At 44.0% G+C, this 12,111-nt stretch overlaps 1 protein-coding gene across 6 annotated transcripts in view; it reads right to left on the bottom strand.

Annotated features, from left to right (window-relative positions):
• ACTN1 (actinin alpha 1) overlaps positions 1-12,111 on the bottom strand; it is an 85,717-nt gene that overhangs the window by 15,237 nt on the left and 58,369 nt on the right. For 3 of the 6 annotated variants that reach the window (XM_088058446.1, XM_088058444.1, XM_088058442.1), the window contains exons 7-11: positions 10,698-10,779; positions 7,567-7,652; positions 2,190-2,282; positions 828-1,058; positions 141-288 (exon numbers count right to left, since the gene is read on the bottom strand). In XM_088058446.1, the coding sequence (XP_087914572.1) occupies positions 141-288; positions 828-1,058; positions 2,190-2,282; positions 7,567-7,652; positions 10,698-10,779 (640 nt within the window). Of the gene's footprint in view, positions 1-140; positions 289-827; positions 1,059-2,189; positions 2,283-7,566; positions 7,653-9,014; positions 9,101-10,697; positions 10,780-12,111 lie in introns of all 6 variants that reach the window. The other 3 variants (XM_088058445.1, XM_088058443.1, XM_088058441.1) reach the window with 1 other exon arrangement.

Genomic DNA, 12,111 nt, shown 5'->3' with positions numbered 1-12,111 from the left:
TTTTCTAATAAAATAAGAAATAAATCTAGCCTTCTCAAAAGGAAACTCTCATGGAAGGACCCATGCAGAATCCATCTCCTCCTCCCTACATAACAACCAGCACCATGTCAGGCAATAGGAAGCATGTAGGTTGGCATTACCATCTGTCCAGGACTCATGAATGGACGCCTTCTGCCGGAACTTCTCTGCCAGGTGATCCAGCCTCTCTAGCCTCCGGATCTCATTCAATAACCACTCCTCGTAGCCCTTCTCAGCCTGCTCTAGGCCACCCCAGGCATTGTTTATATCCTAGAGACAGAAACATGAAAAGGAAAGGCAAGTTGGAGGGAAGATGTTCACCAGCATTAGTCTCAGTGAACTACATGGCTCCAACTGATTGGAGGGAGTGAGCATGGGCTTTTCATCTCACAGGGTTCTGGAGACAAGTTAGGGAGACAAAGTGTTAGACTTAAGCAGGACTAGAAGTGCCAGGATGTAACTGTCTGCAGAAAAAAGTCTCTCTAAACACTTCTAGAGTTTTAAAGTTCCCCTGCAGGAAACTTTAATAAAACTCAACTGTTTCTGAATCAGAAAGAACAAAAGCCACCGAGACATCTCCTCATAAAGGTAGGTGACTGGTGGAGAGCCTCAGAGTCTGATTTAGACACAGAGAAGCAAAGACTACTCGATCCTCTCCTATCATGGCCTCCCTGATTTATATTTTGCAGGGTTCTTCCCACAGAGTATCTCACTATGAAGGTGGGCATTCTCTGCCCACCCATGGGCAGAACAGGAGTCTCATTTTTCAGGCCTGTTTGGGGTATATAGAAGCAGTCACCCCCACTCACCGAGACCATTTTCCCTTCGGAGGGCATGAAGGCTGGCCTGTTGCTGAGCCGCAGCTTGGTCTGCAAGGTGTTGAAATTGATCTCGAGTTGGCACTTCTCTTGGACCTTGGGGGGCTTGTGGAGGCGGCGGTAGTCCCGGAAGTCCTCCAGCTTCTGCTGCATGGCTTGCATGGTGTTCTCTGGGGCCCGGTTCTCCAGCCAGGGGATGGTGCGACGAATCCACTCCAGCAGCTGGAAGGAGCAATGACAAGAAGCCTTGAACTGAAAATTGTGCTGAAACTGCAGGTGTTGCTCTGATTTCATAAGGGGCCATTTACTTTTATGTTTGCTGTCAGAAAGATTCTGCCACCAGCAGGACTTGCAAAGAAAAGTTTGGCAGCTTTTTTGGAAGTACTTTTTTTTTCTTTAATGAGCAGCACATTCCCTACGACACTAAGTAGGTCCTGCTTGTTGCAGCAGTGCTAATCCAACATGCTTAAGGCACAGCTTTTGCACAAGCAGGACCAAAATTATATCCTCAGATTATGTTAAAGCCTTAAGAATGTTGCTGGACTGTTTCATAACTAAAGGATGCTCGAAATCATATTATCTCTAGAAGAATCTGACAGGAGAAACCAAATTCTTGCCTTCAGTTCAGCCTTACACTTTCCCACTCTAGATTCCTCAAAGTCACTGCTGCTCTTTGAAAATACCTCCGTAACAAACCAATCTGGAGAACTGGCAAAATGCTAATGCAGTAGGCAGTCTACAGTGTGAGTGGAGTAGTGCCCTAATCTTTTCAGATCAGGCTGTAACCAGGCTTATGGGTTATGTTTGTCCTTCTGTTGTCCATCTTCTCCTCCCTACTTATCTACCACAAACATACCCCAGTCCACATTTGGTCTCTTGTAGTTTCCCTGTTGTCAGTCTGTCAGCCTTCTCAGTGAACAAATGCAGCCTCCAGTTTGTATCTGACACAGATGCTCTCCATTATCAGCAAAAGCGTATTTCTTTCCTCAAATATCTCTAACTTTTATTCTCTGATCCAACTTCTACAGTATATTAGCATACAAGCTGTATGTAAAATGTGATGAACTTGTATAGTCCTGATGAATGCAAGTTAAACTAACTTGATTTTTCCTTCAATTTTAGCATTTTTGGGTTGTCTCCTAATAAATTGAGAAATTCAAAGCATCTCTGTGGAAGCTTCCTGTTTTAAAGTAGATTGCTCCTGTCTTTAAGGTAATTTCAGTCTTTAATTTGAAGAGGAAAAAATAATTTTCCAGGGAAAATAGCAGTGGGTCAACAGCAGTCCCCGAGATTGCTTATCAGCATTAAATGCAATTCTTTTCTGCATACCACCACTCAGAAACCAACACCTACATCACTGGCCAGTTTTTCGTAGTCTTCCATGAGCTGTTCATTTTCTTGGTTGACTGCCAGCACCTTGCAGATACGATTTGCTGCTGTCTCCGCCTGACAAAGAGAAGAAAAATGGAAGAAGGGAAAAATGTGAAAAAAAAAAACCCAAACCAAAACTTGCAGCTTAGCTTCCTGCTACATACCTGCAGGTAAAATCTCCTACCCTCAGCTCTAGCAACTCCTAGTCTGCACTTTGGTATGTCTGTCCTGACCTCTCTGCTTTCCATCTGACCTTCTCTAATGACTTGTTTTTTCCTTTCTTCAGAGATTCTCAGCTGTACTGATTCTACCCTATGTGTTGAGGGACAACCAGTGTTTCTTTCTATGCTTTTTCTGGAGCTGCTTCTGTAAGAGGGCCTTGTTTGCTTCCTACCAGAGGGACCCTGGCTACCTCTTCACAAAGACTGGGAGCTTCTGCTGCCACATCCACTCTCCATACCAGCATTCTGAGCTGGAACAGGAGTAAAAGTGATGTCAAGCTGATGAGACTCTCTATACTTCTACCCCAGGAAAGAACTACCCAGACAGAGTTAACCCAAATATTGGACTTAATGGAAAATTCCTAATTTTGTTTGGCAGATTAAATGGTAGATACTTCTTTTAATATTAAATTCTGCCCAGCAGAACTGTCTTCCAGTTTTCCCTGTATTTCTGGCACTGACTACAGGGCCACCTCCTTGGTGGAGGCAAACACCTACCATGTATTAAGAGTCTCATGATCCAGCTGAGAAGAGGATTTATCATTTTTCTCTGAGGAACCTCATTTTCTATGAGGACCCTCATTTTTCTGGGTAATCTTTCTGCTTACTCTTCCAAAACAAGTCTCACAATAAAAAAAAATAAAAATCCTACTGTTACTATTTAGGTTTGGAGTCTCTTTCTTTCTTTCTTTCCATTGTGAGACCAAAACCCAGTTCTCTGCAGGGAGCTCAACATGTTAGAACATGAATTTAGAAAGTAAGGATCAGAAAAATCCCAGCTATGAACTCAGAAGCAGTCAGTCTGCGTGTATTTGGCATGGGGGACTTACATGCAGGCTGATCCTTCCACAGAATGTATCTGTGGGTTATCAGCTCCTTTTATCATTACCATGGTGTGTGCCATGCCAGAAAGCCTGAGGATATGCCCCTGTGATGCATCAGGGGATTGCTCAGACCCCTCTTACCACAGTACAGCTGTGACCCTGGTGCCTGGGGAAGGTGCTAGAGGTACCCACAGGCACCCTCAGGAGAAGTCCTCCTTACAGAGGCTAAGTGCAAACAAGGAGGAGAGGCTACATGGCAGCTCTACAACAAATCAACTGTGAACGCTGCATCCTGCCTCAAAACTACATTTAGGACTGATGCCAAAATAAGTTTTGCTGAGTTTATAGCTGGTAAGTTTCAACCTTTTTCTATTTTTAAATGACCTTTTATTATCTGTTAATTCAATCTTCAAGGACATTTGAGAAAAAAACCTCTAATTTTTGCAGCTGATGTGAAGCAGCAAGAATGGCAATAAAGTCATAGGTTGTACAGTGATGTATGGATTGCTAAAGTCCCAGGGGACACAGCAATCTTATTAATTTGTAGAATGAAATGAGGCTGTTAAAACATCTATTCAGTCATCTGCCCTTCACTAAAGCAGACCAGCTATGAGATACACAGATTACCAGCTAATTTAAAACACATCATAGAGACCTGTACAGGAAAAGGAGCAATTTCACTTAAAAAGAAATCTACAGAAAGTGCAAACAATGGTTACATTTAAGAAAGCTTGTACTTTGACCTATTTTTAACTACAGTTTGTACTCTAATGGAGTGTTTTTTGATATACAGAGAGAACTACAGACATGGGACCAAATAGTATGTCAAAAAGACTTTGCTAGAGCCTTGCCATGATATGCCTAGTGACTGCAGGGAACTGGCAATACCTAATGTTTATCTCAATCACTCCAGGAGAGGTGTTCATTTAACTTTCTTATTTTTACACCCCATGAGCTCACTGCAGCAGCAGCCAGCTGTGCAGGCAGGACCCCATTCCACTGAGACATATTTACATGTATCTGATGATAGACTTTCTCCAGCTGCCCAAGTTTAAATATCTGTGTGTATATATGTGTGTTGAACAACTGTCCAAACAAAAAGACCCTAAGAATGTCAGCAGTTACGACATTATTTGTATTATCCTAATGGCAGGAGTGTAGAGGCTTTCTTTCCCCCACCAGTACTTGCCTCCCAGTGGTTCTTGCCTTGGAACTGCTACTGCTCTATGCAATAGCGTGCTGTTGCTGCAGCCACAGGAAAAGTTCTGTGGCCACAGTCACCATTAATGTCCTAAGCAATGGGTTACACTGTGCTCTGAGCAAGGTAGGACAAAAGGATGACAGACCTTTCAGGCAACCGTCACAAATACTCCCCACACTACTGCTAATGAGCTGATCCATGGTGATGGCAACCTCAAAACTAAAGTGAAACACTATTAGGTAAAAGAAGAGTGGCACACCAAGATGTTTACATGAGGCCAAGGCAGCTCCCCCTACACTGTCATTAGTTCAGTGGAAAAAGCTATTTTGGCTTCCCACACTGCTAAAGGCAGCGAAGTTCATGCTGAGTCCAAAAAAGCCGAGATACCCACAAGGCACAGGGCAGCACTGAGAAAATGCAGAATCCTGGGGTCTGGAAGCTACATACCTTTATTCTCAGAGAACCTGTGTGAGCATCAGTGCAGCATGGTACTGACACAATGTACTGCTTGCAGAGTCCTGGAGTGGGGCAAGCCCAGGACATTCTATGTGATACCATGCTGCTGCATCTATGCACGTGCTGTCTGATGGAATCAAAATGAAAAACTGAATGGCAGCAATTTATCTGCCTTTTGTCTTTTCTGTATTTCTCAACCATAACTTGAACTGCTTAGGATAGGAGCAGAGTTTGCAGTCTCTCTAGTTCATGGATCCAAGTCTTTCTGCTGAGAAGGATTATGAAGGAAGGCATTCCCACAGTGCACTATGCAGGCATGCCTGCCTGTTGCTGTCCTAGCCTCAGGGGAAGATGCCTGCCTGCTGCTGTCCTCTGGCATCAGAGGACCACTCTAAAATACTATACACCAAACACAGTCTCTTAATAAAACAGTAAAACATTAGTTAGAAATTGCCACAAGTTTACAAAATATTAAGCCAACCAGTAGTTGCATGCATTTAGTGTGAAAGTCAGAAGCAGTTAGAAAACAAGCAAACCAACCAAAGCAAGTATACCTACAAATATATATATATAAAAAAATGGCATAGAGAAAAAGCAGCCATCTACATACACATGTCAGGCTGGGGACCCTGTACCTTCAAAGGCTCAGGATAAGAGAATGAAAGAAGCAGAAAGCGGCTCATGGGACTCTCCTTTCAGGCCTGGTGGCAGTAATGAAAAATCTGGATGAAAAATTGAGCAATATCACAGTAAATCACCTAACCCCGCATGAGGCGGCAACACATGAACATGTGGGCAGGGGCTTGTACTCAGCCATCACTTTGCATTTGCCTGTGGGTTTGAATCTGTGCCATTTAGCAGCTAGTTTATGACTAGGGCAGCTCCAGAAAGGAGCTGTGCCCCTCCTGCCAGGGCACAGTTGAGTTGCTGGCCCATCAGGACTGCTAAAAAATTAATAACATACTAAATCTTCCCCATAAGCCAGTTGGTCTACATGGGATTGAAACTTCAATAACTGAGAAACTTCATCTCTAGTTTTTGCCCCAGCTACTTGGTTCAGGTCCTGAGGCAAGCAGAAGACTGTTTCAGTTATCCCAGGAGACTGAGCATCCACCTAAATTGCTGATCAGAGCACGGAACCTGCTGAGCAGGTTTCCAAATCATGGAATAGGTGCAGAGAGAAAAGGAAGAGATTGGTGAGTGGCACGGCTGTTCCTGCAGCAGGCTACAACCCTCCTCACATTGTGGTTTGATGTTTCCTCGTCTGGAGTTCCTCAGGTTAAGCAGACTGCATGGAGCAGTCCCTCAGGGGCACCTGGCACACAGCAGGCATTATCATGAGGCTGGCATGATTTCTGAAACTACAGTAGTCTTCCTGAGCAAGTATCAGCTGGCTGGAGCTTGCAGACTGGTCTTGAGAGTTTTGAACAAAAAAAACACAGGATCCTAGCAGAAAAGTCATGACTACACAAATTATGCCAAATGGGCAAGTCTACTGCACTGCTGTGGGACACATTCCCAGCTCCTTGGAAACAAGACAGTATCACGTAATTTATATGAAACTGGGCAGAGAACAAAAAATTTGAACTAAAGAGCTGCTCCCTGGAAACTACTGCTTGCATTTGCCCACTGAAAGCCAGCATCAGCATGGAAACTGAATCAATGTTAGGACCATCAGCACTGCTTTGCACAAGAGATGGGAGTCCTCCTGGAGTCAGATTAGCCCTCAAGCTGGGCAACACAAGGACTGTGTCTCAAATAGAAAAGGCCTGTCTGTAACATGAAGAATGTAGTCTTGGGTTTTAGATTTTACTGTTCTAAAGCCTCCTATTTGAAATTAGCAAAATTAGTAATCTTGTGGAAGGGCCACAGCTCAGGTTATGACATGGGAGAAAAGAATCGATCTTTTTCCCTTATTTAAAAGATTGCTGGGAAATGGCTTGCCCAAAGGCAATCTGCAAGTATTTAGTTCCAAACAGCCTGATGTCAGGCGAAGAGACTTTGGAGTAAATAGAAAGCAGAGGAAGAAGGAAGGCCTGAAACTAAGGAAATGGGCAAGGCAGATGAAAGATAAATAAAACATATAGGTGGTTTGGGAAACAGAGGAGAATTACAAGGAAGAAACATTGAATGGTAAAGCATGTGAGTTTGGGAAAGCTGAAGGCCTGTTAGAAATGACTGGAGCACAAATGTGCTATGTAACCAGCTCACGGATGATTCAGCCTAGGAAAAGACCATTGACCTAGTGGAGGCTGAGTGTGGAAGGCAGGATGGCAGCCCAAGGGGGACAGGCTGTGATTTCCTGGAGTGGGCGGATTTGACTGTGGTACTTTTGGATGTGCACTGCCTGGCCAGGACAATGCCCACTAGTAACTGAAAGGGTACTGCCTCTGTCAGAGCAGACATCCACTCATCTTCCAATGCCAGCTTTACCAAATGCCTTCTCCTCTGCTGTGGTGTGAGACTGGAGGGAAGGAGCAGCTCAAGTCTGTCCGAAAGGACATTTACATCACTTCTCCAGCAAGATTACAGATGGTATATCCAAATGCATCACTGGATGCACTGGGCTTCCCTACAAGGGGTCTGGCGTTCCTCACTGGAGAGGACAGGTGGGCAGGGCAGGGTGAGGGGAGGGGTTGTTAGCAGTAAAGTCTCACCTTCTGCGCCCCTGAGAAGGCGTGGTAGTAACATGAGACATAGGTCATTATGGCCTTCTCATCCGGCCTTAGCGTGCCTATAATATCTGTGCAGAGAAGGAAAAGAGGTTGAAAGGATAAAGTAAGAAGCAGCACACAGGATAAAACAAAACAATCATGGGTGGCGTGAGAGAGGGGGAGAAAACTTCCCATCATGCATTGCAGGACAGGCCAAACAGATTTCCATGCGGAGAGCTGGGAATTCGGATCAGAAGGTGGCTAGCAGCGTTGGCTTGTGGCTCAAAGCGGCACCCCTCCCTACCCCCCAATCCAGGGGGATCCTGAGAGGAGGATCTGGGCTCTGCACCTTCACAGCTGCGGTCTGGGGGCCTGGCCCAAGGATGCAAACAAGCTGTTTGGAGATATGAACGCCCGTGCTCGAGGCCCTTCCTTCATACGCCGAGGAGCTGGAGATCAGAGCTTTCCCACGCAGTGCACTTCCTACACAGGATCTGTGCTGTGCTCTGCTGCAACGTGCACTGCCTGTTCCTAAGGCACTCAAGTACAGGAGGCTGCTTGGTTTTGGCAAGAGATGTGTACAAGGTTTCACCCACAAAACGTTTTCCTTAAGTGACTCCATTACCAATAGGAAAATGGCTAAGCCAGAAGTAGCAAGGACTCAACTGCCTGATATCCAACACAGATGAGAAAAGAGGGGAATAAAAGGAAACAAATGAATAAAAACAGGCATCTCTGTCACGATGAGTAATGCTCTGTTTGTAAAACCACCATGGATGTACTTGTTAGACATGCTTGGTAAGCCCCAGGTGAACTGGGACTGAATTTGTGGCACAACTTGAGAAAGCAGCAGGTTCAGACCTTAAAGCAAGGGTGCTGGAACCTGCAGCATACATAAAGCAAAAGATAAAGCTTTGGCCATTCATTAAACCCTTCATAAAACTTCAGGTCAGATCTCCTTCTCCATCTTTGGAAAAGGCAAAAAAACCAAAAAGTGAATAGGTATCTCTATTATTTTCCATGGAGGGAGGCTGCAGTTTCCTGCTGCGCTGAGCATCTATGTGGTGGTCTTTGCTTTTTGTGAGACCAAATGTCCTAGCTCAGATTTACCAGGATCAAGAGGTACAGGTTCTTGGCCATCAGGACAGCAGTTCATAAGGCAAATGGAGAAAGCAGAGCCCCTCACTCCCTTAAATTTGCACGTGTGCTAAGGTGTGGCATACCTAAATGCCACTGGAAGTACTGCTGACTACAGGGAAATGGAATTCCTGGCTCCCTTGCCCCATGTATTATATCTGGGGCACCACTTTGAACCAACAGCCAACTCTACCAAGAACATAATAATAAAGATGCCCGTAGCTAGAGAGGAGAGAGAGAAAGAAAAAAAAGGTTTGGACATTAGCAACGGCACCAGGTGTGCTCTGTGGAGGGAGCTTGGGATCCTGCGATACCTTCTGGGCTCCTGAGAAGGCGTGGTAGAAGCTAGAAACATAGGTCATGATGGCTTTCTCGTCAGGACGGGCAGTTCCAACAATGTCTGTCAAAAAAAACCTCACGTTAAGAGCATAATCAACTGATGGGAGGAAAGCAGAGGAGGGGTAGAACCACAACTGTCCAGGAGGCCTGCTGCGGCATGTGTGTGTGTCACAGCGATTCCACAGGGCTTCCCAGCAATCCCCAGAAGATGTGTGTGTCTCAGAACCCAGGATCACCCTTCTGGTTCCTCTCCCTTCAGAGTCTGGCCAGGCTAAGGCAGCCATATATCAGCATATTTTGTGTCATAGCACTTCCCTGTCCTGAGAACATTACTGTGACTGGTGGATTAAATCAACCCAAACTGGCATCAGGCTGACAAGACTTTTACAGACATATTATACTGCAATTCCTCCATGCAGTTCTGTTCTTCTGGAAAGATACTTTCTCCCTTCTTCTCCATGCCTCCCTCCTCCATTTCAACACAATGATGGCTTGAATTTCAAGAGGCCCTGTCATTAGTTTCAGGGGAAATTCAACACCTCCAGAGATCAGAATTAATGGTGTGGAGGAATGCACATTAGCTCGACTCCATGAGGGAGGAGACAGATCAGTAAAGAGCAGTGAGAACTCCTGCCAGGGGCCCACTTCATCACTGCTTCTTTTGCTGAGATCTGAAGCTAGATCTACTTATTTTGGAGGTGTCTGTATCTCCTACAGAATGGCAGGAAACATTTGAATCTACTCTGGAAATGTTACAGGTTTTTTTTACCTCAGAATGATGAGCACAAGGAAAGCAAAACTTATCCCTGGGGATGGGAAATACTACCTGGGAATATGAATATTCTGGTTACTGAAATACAGGGTTTGGCTGTCGCATTCCCACCTTTCCTCCTTGGTCCTCTTACTCCTTTATTTAACAAAAATCTTCAACTGCTTCTCCTGTCTAGCCCAAATCTGAAATACAGTTTCTACCATTGAAACCAGCTGGCTTTTGGCAAACAGCCCGTTGAACTATTTCAGGCTGTTGTTTGTATTCCAGAGTTACAGTCTACAAAATCTATTGCCAAGCTGGTCCTGACAAGGCTGTGAGAAGTAATCCTTGCTGTCCCAGTGGCCTCAGAGATGCAGTCGTAATCAGCAGCAAAAGCATCTCTGAACAACATGGAACTCTGCCTTGGTCTCCAGACCCAGTCAGTGAAGGATCTTCATGCCAAACACTTCTGAGTAGTCAAGAAAAAGCAGTTTACACTAATATCATGCCCTCAAAAGGAAGAACACCAGCAATGTCAGAAAGACCACAGCAAAAAAAACCCTGGAGCAAAAGGAACACAGTCCTACACCATACACTAACTCAGTGACGGGCCTGATAACTGAAAGAGAACACTTTAGTCAGCAGATGACAGGTGTTACTCATCTCTGCCTTGTGTCAACCCCAAGCTAAGATCTCCACACTAGACTCAAAAGACTGAAGGACAGCAGAGGAAGAGGGAAGCAGAACATGTGACTCATTATTCCATTTTAAGTTTTTCCCTATACATTTCCTACACAGTCACGCAGGGAACATTCAGAGGTTACTGAAATGTTGTACAAAAGAAGTCCACCTAGAAGAAGTGGAAAATTTCTTGAGAAAAAGCAAGTTAAAAGCTCTTGGACTCTACCTTCTGCATCCAGCATCTTCGGAATATCCAGGTATTTCTCAGCCACATCAAAAGCTGTGTTTAGATTAGTGAGAGGATCATCCTGGGGAAAAAAACAGAGGAAAAGCATCAGCATCAACTTTTAACAAGGTACACAGCATTTCTGTCAGAAAAAAAGCTTAGTTTGGTTCAGGTAATTGTGCTTGCCAGAAAAAATTGTGTGTGAAGCCTCATGTAGCAGGATGAAATGCTTAACTTCCTTTTGAAAGAAGAGCCTGGCGACTCTTGGTACGATAGTTAACATATAGTCTATGCACTTGCAAAAAAAAAAAAGGAACAATGCATTTTGTCTTGAACTTAGATATAAGTAAAATTAGCTTCACATCATACTGACAGTAAATGATGAGACCACATCTCACATTTATATCTCATGTATATATTAGGTTTGCAACTTCCATTTTGAAGAACTGCAGATCTGTGTATCTGTTAGAACATCTAAGCAATACTAAAATAGTAACAACATCTGCAATGGGTGCTGTCCTTAGCTAGCGTACAGTTTGTTGAACACCAGTTGAGTGGGAGGAAGAGAAATGTTTCGACAAATCTCTACAAAATAAATACATATAAAAGTACCCATTTTGCCTTGAGTATGGCTTTTCCTTCTGCACAAGTCTTGTAATTTCCTTAGTTCATTTCTATTCCTCTATATAAATTTTCTGTAGATTTTAAAGCGCCACACAAGAAAATATGAAATACAAATGTCATTGAAAATGAAAGACTATCTGAAAATTGTGTCCAGCATTCAAACAGTAATTAGCAACAAGACACTTGCCAACCTGTGTATGATTCTCATAACAGCTTGTTCCTATATTCCTCTGTAACCATGACATTTCATTATTCTGAAGGATCAATCCACTTCACAGGTGGCAAATGACATTTACATTATCAGTTTCTACTGTTGAGACATGAGACTTCTACTGGATGAAAGGTTGTGCATAAACCCCTAATGTTTAACCATCTTGTTTTTTGGTGTCTTTTGGGAGGGAGTAAAGATGGAGTGGTACTCTCCATATTGTCATTTGTGCCACTCACACTGAGACACACATAAAAAAACAGGAAATAGGTAGTAAAATTATTTCACCTTCTTTCTAGAGTGGCGTCCATGTTCTGTTTATTTTTTTGAATCATGTGCCTTTGCTTATTGCACTGACTTGGGAGATTAAGCTGTGCCTGAACTCTAATCAACAGGCAGTTTCCTTTGAACCCACCCAGCAGGAAAGATGAAGCTAGGCAGGCTTGAGCAGTCAGGGTACGGGCATGAATAAAACTTCCTTTATGGCACTGGTCATTATGTGGCCCTCAGATTACAGCCTTCATGAACTAGGAAACTGAGCTGCTCTGAAAAGCAGCATTTCCCTAGGAATCAAGCATGTAT

This window comes from Pseudopodoces humilis, chromosome 7, assembly GCF_049639895.1.
Source record: "Pseudopodoces humilis isolate 2021_Gansu_Grassland_sample_001 chromosome 7, ASM4963989v1, whole genome shotgun sequence".
Lineage (NCBI taxonomy): Eukaryota > Metazoa > Chordata > Aves > Passeriformes > Paridae > Pseudopodoces > Pseudopodoces humilis.
This window is presented reverse-complemented; position numbering and strand designations above follow the sequence as displayed.